This window comes from Salvelinus fontinalis, chromosome 4, assembly GCF_029448725.1.
Source record: "Salvelinus fontinalis isolate EN_2023a chromosome 4, ASM2944872v1, whole genome shotgun sequence".
In the NCBI taxonomy this organism is placed as follows: Eukaryota; Metazoa; Chordata; class Actinopteri; order Salmoniformes; family Salmonidae; genus Salvelinus; species Salvelinus fontinalis.
Window position 1 is genome coordinate 84521706 of NC_074668.1, and position 19019 is coordinate 84540724.

Consider the following 19019-nt stretch of genomic DNA (forward strand, 5'->3'; position numbering starts at 1 on the left):
TTACTCAACCTTTGTCATGGGGAGGATCCTACTTACTCAACCTTTGTCAGGGGTGGATCCTACTTACTCAACCTTTGTCATGGGGTGGATCCTACTTACTCAACCTTTGTCATGGGGTGGATCCTACTTACTCAACCTTTGTCATGGGGTGGATCCTACTTACTCAACTTTTTGTCATGGGGTGGATCCTACTTACTCAACCTTTGTCATGGGGAGGATCCTACTTACTCAACCTTTGTCATGGGGAGGATCCTACTTACTCAACCTTTGTCATGGGGAGGATCCTACTTACTCAACCTTTGTCATGGGGAGGATCCTACTTACTCAACCTTTGTCATGGGGAAGATCCTACTTACTCAACCTTTGTCATGGGGAGGATCCTACTTACTCAACCTTTGTCATGGGGAGGATCCTACTTACTCAACCTTTGTCATGGGGAGGATCCTACTTACTCAACCTTTGTCATGGGGAGGATCCTACTTACTCAACCTTTGTCATGGGGAGGATCCTACTGATGACACTGCAGTGTATTTATGGCTGAGCTCTAGTCAATGAACAGCATTCTTACGTAGGTATTCCTCTTGTCCAGATGGGGTAGGGCAGTGAGATGCCGATTGCATCATCTGTGGATCTGTTTGGGTGGTATGCAAATTGCAGGGTGTCGGGTAAGGTGGAGGCGATATGATCCTTAACTAGCCTCTCAAAAGTACTTCATGATGTGTCACGAACCGGCTCGAAGCCCGTAACAAAATGGAGACAACGTGGAGGTAAAGAATAACAAAATATATTTATTAACTGAAGTAAAGTAAATCCAATTAACAATGGTGTGTGTAGTCAGTAGTGTAAGTGAGTGGTCGCGTGTATACATGTGATAATGAGGGGTGTTGAAAGGTGTCAACGAAAACAAGCCAAATAGCCACAAAAATGCCACAACCAAAATCTGTCTATGTCTGCATGGAGAGAGTTTCCCCAATGAATGGGGAAGAGGTGCAATTATCCTGGGACACACCCGAGCCCAGGTGTGTCCCGTTTCACTGACGACACTCCCGGCTCCGCCCACCGACATCCTATTAAGTTCTTATGGCTGCATCCCGCTAACGGGATCGATATGACAACAGCCATTGAAAGTGCAGGGCGCCAAATTCAAACAAATCTCATAATTAAAATTCCTCAAACATACATGTGTCTTATATCATTTTAAAGGTAATCTTGTTGTTAATCCCACCAAATTGTCCGATTTTCAAATATGCTTTTCAGCGAAAGCACTACAAATGTATATGTTAGGTCACCACCAAACCACAATAAGCACAGCCATTTTCTCAGCTAAATATAGCAGTCACAAAAAGCAGAAATAGAGAGAATTAATCACTAACCTTTGATTTTCATCAGATGACACTCATAGGACTTCATGTTACACAATACATGCATGGTTTGTTTGATAAAGTTCATATAAAAAATTCTGAGTTTACATTGGCGCGTTACATTCACTAGTACCAAAAACATCAAGTGATTTTGCATAGCCACATCGTTTCAACAGAAATACTCATCATAAATGTAGATGATAATACAAGTTATACACATGTAATTAAAGAAATACCTCTCCTTAATGCAACCGCTGTGTCAGATTTCAAAAAATAGTTGAGGAAAAAGCAAACCATGCAATAGCTGAGAATGCGCTCAGAACAATAGCCAAATTAGCCGCCATGTTGGAGTCAACAGAAACCAGAAAATACATTATAAATGTTTCCTTACCTTTGATGAACTTCATCAGAATGCAGTCCGATGAATCATCATTCTCCACACCAACTTCTTCCAGAAATTGCTTCTTGGTCTTGGGGTATCCCACCAAAATAGAACCCATCATGTCAGATGCCAGTCTCTTCCTCTTCTAAATGCTTGATTTGTCTGTTATTTATGTCCAATTAGCTACTTTGGTTAGCGCGTTTGGTAAACCATTCCAAAGTCACAAAGCGCGTCCACTATAACGTGACGAAATGTCCAAAAGTTCCATAAGTCAGTAGAAACATGTCAAACGATGTACTGAATCAATCTTTAGAATGTTGTTAACATGCATCTTGAATAACGTTCAAACCGGAGAATTAGATTAACTTCAGTTGAGCGATGGATCGGAGCTGCTTATCATGTGAATGCGCGTGGTCAAAGCATAGTCAGCTCGTGGCAGTGGTGACTAATTCCTGTCTCCTTCGGCCCCCCTTCACGTTGTCTGATGACTAAAGTTCTATTGACTGTTGACATCTAGTAGAAGCCGTAGGAAGGGGAAACTCATCTATCTCGTAATTTCAATGAGAGCATGGTTGAAAATCTGCCACCTCAGAAAAAATCCAAACAGGAAGTAGAACTTCTCAGTTTTTTTGCCTGCCATATGAGTTCTGTTATACTCACAGACATAATTCAAACAGTTTTAGAAACTTCATAGTGTTTTCTATCCAATACTAATAATACTATGCAAATATTAGCAACTATGACTGAGGAGCAGGCCGTTTACTCTGGTCACCTCTGTGCACCTTTCATCCAAGCTACTCAATACTGCCCCTGCAGCCATAAGAAGTTAAGGAAAACAAGAGCAAAGAGCGAATTTGGCAGACAGAGTGGAAGGGTCATCACAGGTGACAGAAGTGAGTGCTACGGGGCGATAGTCATTTAGTTCACTTACCTTCGCTTTCTTGGGTACAGGAACAATGGTGGAGATCTTGACGCAAGTGGGGACCGCAGACTGGGATGGGGAACGATTGAATAGGTCCGTAAACACTCCAGCCAGCTGGAAGACGTGGCTAGGGATGCTGTCTGGCAGCTGGTCTACTTATGCTCTGAGAACTCGGCTAGGGATGCTGTCTGGACCGGCTGCCTTGTGAGGGTTAACACAATTAAATGTCTTACTCACGGGCCTCCCGAGTGGTGCAGAGATCTAAGGCACTGCATCGCAATGCTAGCTGTGTCACTACAGATCCTGGTTCGATCCCAGGATGTGTCGCAGCCAGCCGTGACCGGGAGACCCATGAGGCGGTGCACAATTGGCCCAGCGTAGTCCGGGTTAGGGGAGATTTTGGCCGGCCCAGTTGTCCTTGTCCCATCCGCTCTGGCGACTCCTGTGGCGGGCTGGGCGCAGTTCACGCTGACTCGGTCGCCAGGTGTACGGTTTTTCCTCTGACACATTGGTGCGGCTGGCTTCCGGGTTAAGCAAACATTGTGTCAAGAAGCAGGGGTCGTGTTTCGGAGGACGCATGGCTCTCGATCTTCGCCTCATTCGAGTCCATACGGGAGTTGTAGTGATGGGACAAGACTGTAACTACCAATTTGATAACATGAAATTGGGGAGAAAAAGGAGTAAAGCTTGTCCAGGAGCAAGACGTCGGTGTCGTGGCTGGTTTTCCCTTGATGATCTGTGATTCTCTGGAGTCTCGTGACTGAGCCGTTAAAATGTGACCCCACTTTGCCTCTGTACTGACGTGTTTGATTGCCTTACGGAGGGTATAGCTGGACTGTTTTCTATTCGGTCATATTCCCAGTCATCTTGTCATGGTTAAATGCGGTGGTTCGTGCTTTCAGTTTTGCATGAATACTGCCACCTAGCCACAGTTTTTGGTTTGGATAGGTTTTAATCGTCACAGTGGGAACAACATCCCCTGTACACTTCCTGATGAACTAAGTCACTATATACGTCAATATTATTCTGAGGCAACCCGGAACATGTACCAGTCCGCGTGATCAAAATAATCTTGAAGCATAGATTCTGATTGGTCAGACCAGCGTTGAATAGACTTTAGCACGGGTACTTCCTGTTTTGAGTTTCTGCCTGTAGAATGGGGAGGAGCAACCCAGCCAGGTGTGTTGATATTTACAGGGTAAATCCCTTTGTAATCCTTGCCCTAGCCATAAGATCAGTTTCTAAATCCCAATTCCAATAAACAAATTGAAGCCAAGGTTTATGTCCGGCAAAAAGTGCAGCAGCATCCCCAGTCAGGGGAAATTACTGTGAGAAGATGAACTGAAAATCCATGCAAAGATTTTCCTCTCAATCTAATACATTTAGTCATTCTGTCAGCAGCTTGGTATGCTCCACATCACTCCCCAATCTATTCAAAATCCTTTCACTCAGCTAAACATCTTTCTTGGCCATTGTGGCTTTCTCAAGAAATTGGCATGGGGCTGTTTTTGAAGGGAGGGCTCGCGTGACACTGCAGAAACCTCTCAAACATTGTGGTTTGGGGGAGTTTTTATAAACCAGACTGTAAATCCTGTGGGAGGGTAAAGCTACTAAATTCAGTGTTGGCTGAGTGTTGAGGCAGAGACTTGTTTAATCTATCAGTTTTGTCCTTTCCTCACCATGCGGCTGTTGGAACCCCAGAATGGACAAGCACTTCACTGTGTGTGTAAAGCCTGCCACGAAATGAAAGTGTTTGTTGTTTTGTGCGGAGTATGAGGGAACCTAGAAATAGAGAGTCATCTCTTGGCGTTTCCCTGCGCCTCTGGTTCAGGAGGACGTCCTTTCCGTTTCATTCTCCTTAGTCATTCAATACACGAAGCAACTTATCAATGAAAGTAGTCTAAATGTATCAGGTCATTTATCATGGTATTTTATATTCTTGGACAGGCATGGTGAATAGAATTTCACAGTCCCGTATCATTCAGACAGTAAGAGCGTTCAAGAGTATCTAAATAATTATCACCCTCAGAGATCCTCAAGTTGGTGATGTACCCAACTGTTCCAGCCTCTCACCACGCACAAAGAAACAACCAGTCAAGGACCAGGAACCAACCATCACCACTCAGCCCTGTGTCTAAGTGAACACTACTACTGTACTATGCTCAAAGTACAGAGGATGTTAATGGCTTCAGTGACCTTAACTCTTCAGTTCAGAGGTCGGCTAGGTTAATCAACTGTGAACATGAGAACATTTACTCCAGTTTTAAAATCCCTGTAGAATTTCTTAGACACGATTTACACTCCAACAGCCAACAGACTGAGGCCTCGGCACCCAGCGTCTTATAGAAACTTGTGTTGCGGCCCCAGCTCCCAGCGTCTTAAAGGAGCCTTCTGTTGAGGCCTCAGCACCCAGCGTCTTAAAGGAGCCTTCTGTTGAGGCCTCAGCACCCAGCGTCTTAAAGGAGCCTTCTGTTGAGGCCTCAGCACCCAGCGTCTTAAAGGAGACTTCTGTTGAGGCCTCAGCTCCCAGCGTCTTAAAGGAGCTCTCTGAGTGAGACCTTGTGGTGAACAAAAGGCCTCTCCTACTGATGCTTAGTGGTTACCATCTGGAGAATCCCTTTAATTCAACACCTCCTGGACACTTAACCTGTCATCGTCACCCTGTTGTTTCTAATGTCGTTTCCATGCCACCACGATGGTTTCATTAGTTTCCCAGGGATCTAAAGGAGGCTGTAAATTAAGTCACAGCCCAACTTGTGATCATTCTTGCCTCAAATTTGCAAAGGAGAGATATGATCGAGGAAGAGCGGCCGATTCTCTCCAGGGTAGTTTCTTTTAACCCTCTGTTGTAGCCCGCTTGATTTATTTATTTTCCATCTAGAAATCAAGAATGAGCAATGAGTGGACTGTAGTGTAGAAAATAATATTATTCTGCAGTAAATTTCAGGACTAGCCTGCTTCTGTAATGCCTGTCTGGAAACGTGGTTTGAGAAGCAAAGTGCATTAGTTGTGTTCTGTTCTGTTTGCATCTGTCTTTACATGGCTTTCACTTTGAGGATAGGGTTCTTTGTGTAGGCTTGCCTGCTGGCTCACTGTGTCTCCATAATGCCCAGGAACAGAACAGGTTGACAGCAGGCTGATTACCTGTCCTGTCCCATTCACTCAGCACACTGCAGCCACAGTTTGGCCACGTCATGCATCATAACGAGACTTGCATCTGACACAGAGTGATTACGATGTCATTAGGCCCCTCTCACCGCAGCTCGCCGCCACATTGATTTGCTAGCTCTTCTCTCCCAGTGAGTGAACAAAAATGTACATATATTATCTCCCCACAAATATACCTACAGATCAAACTGGAATGATGGTATTTTGAGTATTCAGGCTGCATTCTGTCACACGGTTCCGGCCACATTCTGTCACACGGGTTTTTCTATGTTTTGACTATTTTCTACATTGTAGAATAATAGTGAAGACGTAAACTACGAAATAACACATATGGAATCATGTAGTAACCAAAAAAGTATTAAACAAATCAAAATATATTTTAAATGTGAGTTTCTTCAAAGTAGCCACCCTTTGCCTTGATGACAGCATTGCACACACTTTACATTCTCTTAACCTCTCTAGGGGGTGTGGGACGGTAGCGTCCCACCTGACCAACATCCAGTGAAATTTCAGAGCGCCAAATTCAAAAACAAAGTACTCATTATAAAAATTAATAAAACATACAAGTGTTATACATTGGTTTAAAGATTAACTTCTTGTTAATCCAACCATTATGTCAGATTTCAAAAAGACTTTACTGCGAAAGCATACCATGCGATTATCTGAGAACAGCGCCCAGCGGACAAATAATTACAAACAGTTACCAGCCAAGTAGAGGAGTTACAGAAGTCAAAATAGCAATAAAATGTATCACTTACCTTTGATCTTCATACGGTTGCACTCACAAGACTCCCATTTACTCAAATGTTTGTTTTGTTCGATAAAGTCAAAAACCAATAAAGCCAAAAACCTCGGTTTTGTTCGCGTTTTGTTCAGTAATCCACAGGCTCAAAGGCAGTCAAAACAGGCAGACGACAAATCCTAAAACTATCAGTAAAGTTCGTAGAAACATGTTTATAATCAATCCTCGGGTTGTTTTTAGTCAAAATAATTAATAATATTTCAGCCGGACAAAAGCTTTGTCAATATAAAAGGAAAACAAGAAAGGCGCGCTCTCGGTCGTGCGCATGAAAAACCTCTGGGACAATGCAGTGTCCACTCATTCAGAGTGGTCTTACTCCCTAATTTTTCAGAATATAAGCCTGAAACAATTTCTAAAGACTGTTGACATCTAGTGGAAGCCATAGGAAGTGCAATTTGAGTCCTAAGTCAACGGAATCTGTATTGGCAGTCAATGGAAAACTACGAACATAAAACAAATCCCACTTCCTGGACCAGTTTTTCTCAGGTTTTCGCCTGCCATTTCAGTTCTGTTATACTCACAGACATTATTTTAACAGTTTTAGAAACTTTGGAGTGTTTTCTATCCAAATCTACTATATGCATATCCTAGCTTCTGGGCCTGAGTAGCAGGCCGTTTACTTTGGGCACGCTTTTCATCCAGAGGTGAAAATAGTGCCCCCTACCCGAGTGAGGTTAACCAGCTTCATGAGAAATGCTTTTCCAAAAGTCTTGAAGGAGTTCCCACATGCTGAGCACTTGTTGGCTGCTTTTCCTTCACTCTGCGGTCCAACTCATCTCAAACATTCTCAATTGGGTTGAGGTCGGGTGATTGTGGAGGCTAGGTCATCTGATACAGCACTCCATCACTCTCCTCCTTGGTCAAATAGCCCTTACACAGCCTGGAGGTGTGTTTTGTGTCATAGTCCTGTTGAAAAACGAATGGTCCCACTAAGCACAAACCAGATGGGATGGTGTATTGATGCAGTATGCTGTGGTAGCCATGCTGATTATGTGTGCCTTGAATTGTAAATAAATCAGACTGTGTCACCAGCAAAGCACCATCACACCTCCTCCTCCATGCTTCACAGTGGGAACCACACATGCAGAGATCATCTGTTCACCTTCTCTGCGTCTCACAAAGACACAGCGGTTGGAAGCAAAAATCAAAGAATTTGGACTCATCAGACCAAATGACAGATTTCCACTTGTCTAATGTCTATTACTCGTGTTTCTTGGCCCAAGCAAGTCTCTTCTTCTCTTCCACTTTAGTAGTGGTTTCTCTGCAGCAATTCGACCATGAAGGCCTGATTCACACAGTCTCCTCTGAACAGTTAATTTTGAGATGTGTCTGTTACTTGAACTCTGAAGCTTTTTATTTAGGCTGGAATCTGAGGTGCAGTTAACTCTAATGAAGTTACCCTCTGCAGCAGAGGTAACTCTGGCTCTTCCTTTCCTGTAGCGGTCCTCATGAGAGCCAGTTTCATCATAGTACTTTATGTTTTTTGCAACTGCACTTGAAGAAACATTCGAAGTTCTTGATATTTTCCGTATTGACTGACCATGTCTTAAAGTAATGATAGACTATTATTTCTCTTTGATTATTTGAGCTGTTCTTGCCATAATATGGACTTGGTCTTTTACCAAATAGGGCTATCTTCTGTATACCACCCCTACCTTGTCGCAACACAATTGATTGGCTCAAACGCATTAAGAAAATAAAATTAGGTACACCTGTTAATTGAAATGCGTTCCAGGTGACTACCTCATGAAGCTTTTTGACAATGCCAAGTGTGTAAAGCTGTCATCAAGGCAAAGGGTGGCTACTTTGAAGAATCTCAAATATATTCTGATTTAACACTTTTTGGTTACTACATGATTCCATATGTGTTATTACATTGCTTTGGTGTATTCACTATTATTCTACAATGTAGAAAATAGTAAAAAATAAAAACCCTTGAATGAGTAGGTGTCCAAACTTTTGACTGGTACAGTATGCCAAACAACCATTGCTTTCTAAGTTTAACAAACCATACAATTACGTGGGAATATCTCACCCTGGTTTTTATGCGACCATATTTTCCAAAAACTCATCTGTTCTAGATTAACATTCAAAGATATCTGCAGATAGAATGGGATGTCAGCTATGACATTGCACCTTGATTTTGAAAAAATATATATATATTTTGGTTATTGAACTACAGTAAGTGAAGTGGATTTACATCTGGTAACATAATTACATCATGGGTCCCTGATCTATACTACACAGAAATGCATCAGTATGGATATGAATGTCATTCTCTGTTTTACAAGTTTGGACATCACTGCACAGCACAATACAGAATAGTGGAGTTCTGTACAGTAGAGTACATTACAATATACTGTGATGTACTCTTCTTTTATTGTACTCTACTCATTGTACTGTGCTGTCCAAACTTGTGAAACATACATCTACAATAAGTTCAGATTTGGTCCAGTCCGGTCACGTCTGTGGACGTTAACATCAAGGCCAGGGTGGACTGACCAAATTAACTACTTTTCAACGTCCATGGACGTCCGGTGTCGGTCGGTGCTGAGTGGCTGAGGATGCTGGTTTCAGGTAATGGAAAGAGATGGGTGGGTGTCAGTAAGGGCTGGGAGAGGTGACATTTAAGTGGAGAGAGAGAGAGAGAGAGAGCAGTCTGACTGGTTTAATAGTCTTGGTTTGACCAACAGAAAGAGCTGAGTTGAACATAACAGTATGTCAGTGGAAGGGAGGACAGTAGCAGGTGACCCAACTGTGATTTCTCACTATTTTGAGTTCCCGTTGTAGCCAATTCCATTGCAGTAATTACCTTAACGGAATTACAAGTTTTTAAATAATTTCATGATTTATAAGTAAAATGTCAGTAATACTTGTTACTCCTGTGAACTTGAATTATCCTCCTCATGAGAGAAATTACAAAAATGTCTGAAAGATATATCTGGGTTTTAGGTAACGGAATCACAAGGCAGAAAGCAATGTTTCTTCAACTTACAGAAAGTAAAACAATTCTCAAATGAAATATGTGATATTAGTTTGCTGTGGTGTTTACGTCAACGTTATTGTGGTTTGATGTATTTCTGATACCTTAAGACGTTTTCTGGTAGATGTTTATCCACAAATATAAGCCTTTACTTCTGCCCAAAAAAATTGTGATGGAGTATGTTTGAAAAATGTATCTATCCTTAATTTCCCCAAAAGATGCACTCTTAGCTTTCATTATACAACCAATTTAATATGCTCCTATGAACTTCTCATGTTGATTCTCAAGGGTCTTTTTACATGGAAATGCCCAGTGGTGGCAGGCAAATTGTTGTATTTAAACATTATTCATGTGGTCAATAGGACTATAAGCTGCATGTCAATTGTTATTTACTCAAGCCTAATTGGGTCCTGCATTTGCAACAAAAAAACAAAAAAATTGTAGCAGGGAGTGGTTTATGCCCAATTAATGCACAGTGTTTGGCTGTGCCCTGTTCCTCACGCAGATCAGATCTAATCATTTTGAAGCACTCTAATGTTGACTGCCTTGAATTAATGAGCACTGAGCTCAGTGTCACCATGGAGCTTAAATCAGCCGGTATCTCTCTCTCGTTATATCTCTCTCTCTCTGATGCATTGAGAGCGCACACACACACCATCTCTCTTTTCCCTGCACCGTCATAGTGCCTCGGAATCAATTACTGTCCCTCGCCGCCTGTTCCTTCACCACAACCAAGTCTTTAATTGAGGGAATTAGGGATTGTGTCCATGAGATGATGCGGTGTCAGATCTGGCTGAATTAGTGATGATCAGTCCATGAGATGATGCGGTGTCAGATCTGGCTGAATTAGTGATGATCAGTCCATGAGATGATGCGGTGTCAGATCTGGCTGAATTAGTGATGATCAGTCCATGAGATGATGCGGTGTCAGATCTGGCTGAATTAGTGATGATCAGTCCATGAGATGATGCGGTGTCAGATCTGGCTGAATTAGTGATGATCAGTCCACGAGATGATGCGGTGTCAGATCTGGCTGAATTAGTGATGATCAGTCCACGAGATGATGCGGTGTCAGATCTGGCTGAATTAGTGATGATCAGTCCATGAGATGATGCGGTGTCAGATCTGGCTGAATTAGTGATGATCAGTCCATGAGATGATGCGGTGTCAGATCTGGCTGAATGAGTGATGATCAGTCCATGAGATGATGCGGTGTCAGATTTATGTGGCAATAGAAGAGCAGGAGAGACGAGAGGGAGACCAGAGGAGGGAGAGTGCTTAACACCAATCTCTCTCTCCTTCTCTGACCTCCAGTGGTTGGGATTGAAGCAGTTCAATGCCTTCCTGTCCACTAATCATGGTGGTGGAGCAGAGAGAGGAAGGAGAGAGAGGGGCCAAGTCCACATAACAACCACCCTTTGACTAATCAAGGCATCAGTTTACATCAAGGCCTTACTGGCATTCCTGGATGTCTCCCATGCGTTGAGACGCACTTCCTCTCTGTGGCATCCCCTCCCACACAGTATCTGCTGCTGTATACAGAGCTTTTTAAGTGATGTGTCTCGTGTGTCTTCCCCCTTCTCTCTTGCAGATGGAATCTCCTGTCTCCACACCGGCCCCTCCCCCCCTCCACATCCTGGCCGCCGTGGGCGACAACATCGCGTCACCGTGCGAGCAGATAATGGTGCGCACGCGCTCGGTGGCGTCCAACACATCAGACGCGTCCCTGGCCACGGAGCCCGATTGCCTTGGTCCCTGCGAGCCCGGGACTAGCGTCAACCTGGAGGGCATTGTGTGGCAAGAGACCGAAGACGGTGAGTAGGCTAACATTAGCCACTGCGTAGCCCGACAATTGTTGCCGCTGGTGTTCCTTTTGAACAGACAGAACAGCTGTGTTCTATTGGGCCTCAACACGTTTTGTTCAGTCTGGGCCTTGAAGATAACAGAAAGCACTTGTTTTACTCTGCCCGCGGGTAAAGACGCAAACGTGCATCACCTCTAACATTTGGCTTATTCAAGCCTTCCACTGAGGTCAAAGTTCAAGGTCTGTTGTTATTATAGTCCCACTAGCTTTCTCAGGAATTTGCCTAAAGGTTCATGTTATGCTGCAAAAACTGACCTATTGAAGGTCTCCTGACTCAAACCATGACTGGTGAAGCTGCCCCCTGCCTGACTGGGGACGGGTTTGGCCTGACTGGGGGCGGGTTTGGCCTCTTTTATATTCCATGTTGCACAATTCGGACAATGTTAGCAGTAGTTGGCACTTGGCAGGTAGATGGGATCTTCCTGGATGGCCTTAATGATTTGTTAGTATCCATACTCAACAGAACCCCTGGCAACACAAAGCCAGACTTCTTTTCAACTCTGCCTGATGGGTAGGAGGCCATTGGCAACTCCCACAACGTCGGTCTGAGTGAAATGCTACTTCTGTGATCACACACATGCTATACATTCATTCCATTTGAAATGTGTATCACCAGCAGTTTACAGGGCCTGAATAACTTCCCCTAATCTTCTGTCACACATGCAAAATAATGCAAACACCTAATCTTCAAAGCGGTGCATGTTCAATCGCTCGGTAGGCATGCGGGGTACAAATCGCCCACACTGCCATAGTCAGTGCGTCCGTTCTGCGCCACTGAATATAAAGGCCGCCGCCTCATCAACATTCCCAGTCCTCCGCGGCGGCTCCAGCCGTGGGCACTGGGTCTTATTCATCCCAGTCCTCCATGACGGCCCCAGCCGTGGGCACTGGGTCTTATTCATCCCAGTCCTCCGTGGCGGCTCCAGCTGTGGGCACTGGGTCTTATTCATCCCAGTCCTCCATGACGGATCCAGCCGTGGGCACTGGGTCTTATTCATCCCAGTCCTCCATGACGGCCCCAGCCGTGGGCACTGGGTCTTATTCATCCCAGTCCTCCGTGGCGGCTCCAGCTGTGGGCACTGGGTCTTATTCATCCCAGTCCTCCATGATGGCTCCAGCCGTGGGCACTGGGGCTTATTCATCCCAGTCCTCCATGACGGCTCCAGCCGTGGGCACTGGGTCTTATTCATCCCAGTCCTCCATGACGGCTCCAGCCGTGGGCACTGGGTCTTAGTCATCCCAGTCCTCCATGGCGGCTCCAGCCGCTACTACATCTGTTAGTGACATGTCCGTAGCTGCAAGCCAGCCAGCCAGCATCTACTATGAGTGCTGTTTGGTTCTTTCTCCCTGGGTGCTGTTTGGTAGTGGTTGATAGACCCCAGTGTGTTAATGTGACTCGACTCTGCTGGGCTCAGGGAGGAGGTGGGAGGGGGCAGTGGTTTCAGAGGTGGGAGGGGGTCAGTGGTTTCAGAGGTGGGAGGGGGTCAGTGGTTTCAGAGGTGGGAGGGGGTCAGTGGTTTCAGAGGTGGGAGGGGGTCAGTGGTTTCAGAGGTGGGAGGGGGTCAGTGGTTTCAGAGGTGGGAGGGGGTCAGTGGTTTCAGAGGTGGGAGGGGGTCAGTGGTTTCAGAGGTGGGAGGGGGTCAGTGGTTTCAGAGGTGGGAGGGGGTCAGTGGTTTCAGAGGTGGGAGGGGGTCAGTGGTTTCAGAGGTGGGAGGGGGTCAGTGGTTTCAGAGGTGGGAGGGGGTCAGTGGTTTCAGAGGTGGGAGGGGGTCAGTGGTTTCAGAGGTGGGAGGGGGTCAGTGGTTTCAGAGGTGGGAGGGGGTCAGTGGTTTCAGAGGTGGGAGGGGGTCAGTGGTTTCAGAGGTGGGAGGGGGTCAGTGGTTTCAGAGGTGGGAGGGGGTCAGTGGTTTCAGAGGTGGGAGGGGGTCAGTGGTTTCAGAGGTGGGAGGGGGTCAGTGGTTTCAGAGGTGGGAGGGGGTCAGTGGTTTCAGAGGTGGGAGGGGGTCAGTGGTTTCAGAGGGGGTCAGTGGTTTCAGAGGGGGTCAGTGGTTTCAGAGGGGGTCAGTGGTTTCAGAGGGGGTCAGTGGTTTCAGAGGGGGTCAGTGGTTTCAGAGGGGGTCAGTGGTTTCAGAGGGGGTCAGTGGTTTCAGAGGGGGTCAGTGGTTTCAGAGGGGGTCAGTGGTTTCAGAGGTGGGGGATTGGGAGAAGTACTCTGTTCTGCAGGTGTAGACTGTTGTTATGGTCCCCGGTGCTGGAGAAACATTTGGGGTTGCCTGAGTGCATATCCCCTCGCTTTGAAGCCAGTGTTTTGTCTCTCTGAAGTGGACAGATCTATATTTCAGTGACACCCTGTGTGGGTGGACAGTGGAACAAACAAGTCCTCTGGTAGAGATCACATAGATAAAGCACTTTAAAACACCTCCCCGTAGCTTGTAACATATCTAAATTTATTTGTGTTTAAAAAATAAAAAATAAATTTACCTTTTTTATTTAGTCAGGTAAGAACAAATTTTATTTCATAATAGCATAGATTATCCTGTGCTAGTTTTATCCACAGTTGAACAACAACCTACTGGCTAGGGTTTAATCAGAGCCCAGTTACTCAGTTCCTTTTCAAGGCTTCATTTCCCCTTCTCCCCTGAGAGAGACTTAAACAGACAACTTAACACATGGGAACCAAATGAGTAAACCTAGGCATGAGCAGAGCAACGCTACGCAGAGCCCCAGAGCCAATCCGAGAACAGTGTGATTAGCCGTGATGTTAAGCAGTTCTGCCTCCTGCATGGCAACTCTCACATGGAGCTGCTCAGGCATGCAGTGTGGCGAGCATGTAGCTTGTTTAGCATGCCGCACAACAGCTGCATTTTCACCTCTGCCTTTTGCCCTTGTGGGAGTCAATGAACAACAGACACCAGTTAAACATCTGCACCTCGCCGGAATGAAGAGCGCCAGAGAAAGGAAATGTGGTGGAGGGGGAAAAAAGAAGAATCTAGTCCCAAAACACATGCCCTGCCGGATTCATCTTTTCCCCAGGCTTCTGATATTATGTCTAGTCTTAGCATGAAGGATTTATCCAACGCAATTTGCTCATAAAGGTAACAACCTAGATAGATTTGACCTCCAAATAGCCTTTTAAAGGTCAGTTATGCATCCGTATGTGAATCAATTAGCTTTTCACCCATGTCAAGGAGCTGGTAGAGTCTCCACTCTCTCTGACACATTCAACCCTGAACATGAGGCGAGGCGAGAGGAGAGTCTGGCATGGAGGTGTTTGAGTCGGATGGCTTGCAGTGCAGGAAATTAAGACCAAGGGAGTAGCAGGAATGGTATTTTAAGGCTGAGCTCTGACACACATCCCTCAGCGTGGATATGGTGACAGGCTAGGGTCTCCGCTGCAGTGCCCTGGGCCAACCCTCCCAGGCCTCGCACGCCGCTGATACTTCCAAAATGTCAGCTCTGAAAATCGTAGGAAAGTTTATTGCTCTTGAAGCGCGGCCCAGAAAGCCGCTCGCTCCGAGGGCCAGGGAACACAACGGATTCCCAGCCAACGCTGCAGCCCACGCCAAAGCTGTGTTACCCCTGTCAACCTCTCTTTCTCTCTCCACACACAGCAGGCTATTCCCCTAGCGGTCACACAGGCACCTTGCCTTAATATATCAATAATACAGGCTGATTGGGAAAAAATGTTTCCTGTATTATTTATACATTTCCATCATTGGAGGATTAAGACTGTTAGCTTTAGCCGTCATAGTTATTTGGCGTCGGAGCAGAAAAAGAGGTCGCTAGAGAACGGATATTATCAAATAAACATTTGGAGAAGTCTTAAGCAGCGCTGCCTCTAGTCAGTGTTTGGAGGAAGCATGTTGTATGAAAGGTCCTCTGGGTTCTGGAGTGCACTGCCGGTCATGCTGTCTTACTCTTTTCAACACCACCACCTGTCAAAGGCTTCATTGAAATGTTTTTCTAAAGGGCGGCGCCTTGCTCTCCTTGAGCTTGCTCAGTTCTATGCCCTTGATGTACCGGAGCGAACATTGACAAGAGGCCCGTAGCTGTCTACACTGGCCAGCGAGGAAGAAGGGGAGGAAAATAATCTAACACCAAGAGCTCTTGTTTTAACAGTAGAGGAGGACATGTCAGGAAGAACGGAATAATTAAATGGATGTTCAATTGAGCCTTCACTTTCTCCCTCCCTTCACCCCCTCTCTCTTTCCCTTCACCCCCCTCTCTCTTTCCCTTCACCCCCCTCTCTCTTTCCCTTCACCCCCCTCTCTTTCCCTTCACCCCCCTCTCTCTTTCCCTTCACCCCCTCTCTCTTTCCCTTCACCCCCCTCTCTCTTTCCCTTCACCCCCCTCTCTTTCCCTTCACCCCCCTCTCTCTTTCCCTTCACCCCCCTCTCTCTTTCCCTTCACCCCCCTCTCTCTTTCCCTTCACCTCCCTTCTGTAGTCTTCACTCCATATCAATTGTCAAAGTGGCCAATTTCCCAAGTGCTGCTTGCAGCTCACCACACAAGACACATTTGGAATTGAAATTCCATGCTGTTCAGAGGGCAGGCCCATTCTTTCTGGCTGACAACTGCATTCTTCCATACACTCCAATAGGCCGCAACATTATCCCACTCCAATAGGCCGCAACATTATCCCACTCCAATAGGCCGCAACATTATCCCACTCCAATAGGCCGCAACCTTGACCCACTCCAATAGGCCGCAACCTTGACCCACTCCAATAGGCCGCAACCTTGACCCACTCCAATAGGCCGCAACCTTGACCCACTCCAATAGGCCGCAACCTTGACCCACTCCAATAGGCCGCAACCTTGACCCACTCCAATAGGCCGCGACCGTGACCCACTCCAATAGGCCGAACGTTTTGAGATTTAACCAATACGTCAGTATTTTCTTTGTTCAGTGCCGCTCCAGAAGTAATTTCATGTACATTCAATAGAAATGTCAAACAGGCAATGTTATCAACTTATCCTCTCCTCTCCTGTATGTTGCTTTCAGAATGTTGAGTGCACATTCGTACAGAGTGACTTACACACAATACGACCCAACAGGAGCTCATTTTCAGGTGAAAAACGTTGTTCTGCTAACAACATTATAACCATGTGAAATGCATACAAATAAGCCGGATATCACCCAAACCAAGGAAAAATAGGACCTTTTCAGACTTAGCTTTTCTGGTGAAATGTTATTACGGCAAGTGAATCAAATGTTGAACTGAGGTCATAGTTTGAGGATGTGCTACACACACAGCGCCCAATAGAAACGTATGTATCTATTAACCCTTCATCACCCGATGTGAGACAATGCATGATGAAACAAGCCTTGGATTTCAACTTCCACTCTGATTTTAATGTATGGTGGCTGATGGGAAATCAATGTTACTATTATGCTTTCGGACATTGACAGCACAAGAACTAAAGCCACTGATGTGTTTAAATTGAGACTCATATTTTAATTTGAATGCTACTATGTTTGATATATCTTGCGCACATCAAAAGTATTTCACCGTTTCAAATGACACTTGATTTTTATCTTTCTAGATAGATTTTTGTTGCACACCATTAATGCCAGCTCCAGTATTAGCACAATGCCTGTATCATTCCCCTGTAGTTAACTGATGTGTATCCACACCATTTTTCTCAGAGTTCCCTCTTCTCTCCACGGTCCCTTGATGAACCAGGCTGTCATGGCAACATGGCTGGTGTGAGCAAAGTGCTTTAACCCCCACAGGGACACGTAGAGGTTTACAAACCTTATTAGCAGGCATATTTACATCAGTCGCTCGCTGTGTGTGTGCACAGGGATAATTACCTCAGCTGATTGTACGACACATATGAACCATTGAGCTTTTTCTCAGGGCTTTTAGCAGGATTATTAAAGCAATTTACAGAACCTTTTCTCTTAAGCTAAACTTTAAATAAAACCGTTTGGTGAATGATGTACATTGCCATGTGTTCAACCTTCTCTTATTTCAGTGACATGATGCCATGATCGATCATTTGGCTTCGCTGCATTTGTATCAGTTAAAGAGATTGTAACAAAGTCATATTAGCTCCTTACCTGAAAGGGGCAAAACAAGTGGCGGGGTGACCAGTTAGTTGTGGTTTCAACGGCATATCAAATGAAATCCAATGCGCCGAAAACAACCGGTGTGGAGCTCACGTGAAATGCTTTCTTACAAGCTCTTAACCTGCAGTTCAAGAAATAGAGTTAAGTAAGATTTACAAAAAATAAAATGAAAAGTAACACAATAAAATAACAATAACGATGCTGTATACAGGGGGTACCGGTACCAAGTCAATTTGTGGAGGTACAGGTTAGTCAAAGTGACTATGCATAGATAATACACAGCGAGAAGGAGCATTGTAAAAACAAAGGAGGTGGGGGGGGGGGGGGTGTAAATAATCTGGGTGGCTACCCTCTGTCAGAATGCTCTCCATGGTTCAGCTGTTGAAATTCTTGAGGATCTGGGGACTCATGCCAAATCTTTTCAGTCTCCTGAGGGGGGAAAAGGCTTTGTCGTGCCAACTGTCTTGGTGTGTTTGGGCTACGATGGTGTCCACATCATCAACAAACTAAGGAACTTGAAACCCTCGACCCACTCCACTACCACAATGTCAATGGGGGCCTGTTCGGGCCTCCTTTTCCTATAGTCCACAATCAGCTCCTTTGTCTTGCTTACATTGAGATGAGAGGTTGTTGTCCTGGAAACACACTGCCAGGTCCCTGACCTCCTGCCTACAGGCTGTCTCATCGTTGTCGGTGATCAGGCCTACCACCGTTGTCGTCAGCAAACTTAATGATGGTGTTGGAGTCGTGTTTGGCCACACAGTCGTGGGTGAGCAGGGAGTACAGGAGGGGACTAAGCATGCACCCCATGTTGAGGATCAGCGTGGCAGATGTGGTGTTGCCTACCCTTACAAAACTGGGGGCGGCCTGTCAGGAAGTATAGGATCCAGTTGCAGAGGGAGGTGTTTAGTCCCAGGGTCCTTAGCTTTGTGATGAGATTAGAGGGCACTATGGTGTTGAATGCTGCACTCTAGTCTATGAACAGCATTCTCACATAGGTGTTCATTTTGTCCAGGTGGGAAAGGGCAGTGTGGAGTGCATTTGAGATTGCATCATCTGTGGAGCTGTTGGGACGGTATGCGAATTGGAGCGGGTCTAGGGTTTCCGGGATGATGGTACTGTGAGCCATGACCAGCCTTTCAAAGCACTTCATGGCCCCCGACGTGAGTGCTTAGTCATTTAGGCATGTTACCTTCGCTTTCTTGGGCACAGGGACTGTGACGGTCTGCTTGAAACGTGTGGTTATTAGATTCGGTCAGGGAGAGGTTGAAAATATCAGATTGCCCCTTTGATTGGAATGGTCAGAGTAAAGGCCAAAGCCATTTGGATTCATGTGGAGAAGGAGAAATCTGAGGTTACCTGAAGGACTTGGATTAGCTTTAAACCTTCATAATCGCAGTCGGAGACGGAGAATGCTGAGAAGCGGCTAAATGTGTGTTGAGTAGGAGAGGTTCAGGGGTCG

General features: G+C 45.5%; 1 protein-coding gene across 4 annotated transcripts in view; it reads left to right on the forward strand.

The window, feature by feature from the left end:
- The window catches only part of LOC129854543 (zinc finger protein 609-like), a 90560-nt gene that overhangs the window by 56704 nt on the left and 14837 nt on the right, over positions 1 to 19019 (forward strand). For all 4 annotated transcript variants that reach the window (XM_055921724.1, XM_055921728.1, XM_055921726.1 and 1 more), the window contains one exon: positions 11210 to 11432. In XM_055921724.1, coding sequence (XP_055777699.1) covers positions 11210 to 11432 — 223 coding nt within the window. The remainder of the gene's footprint in view (positions 1 to 11209; positions 11433 to 19019) is intronic.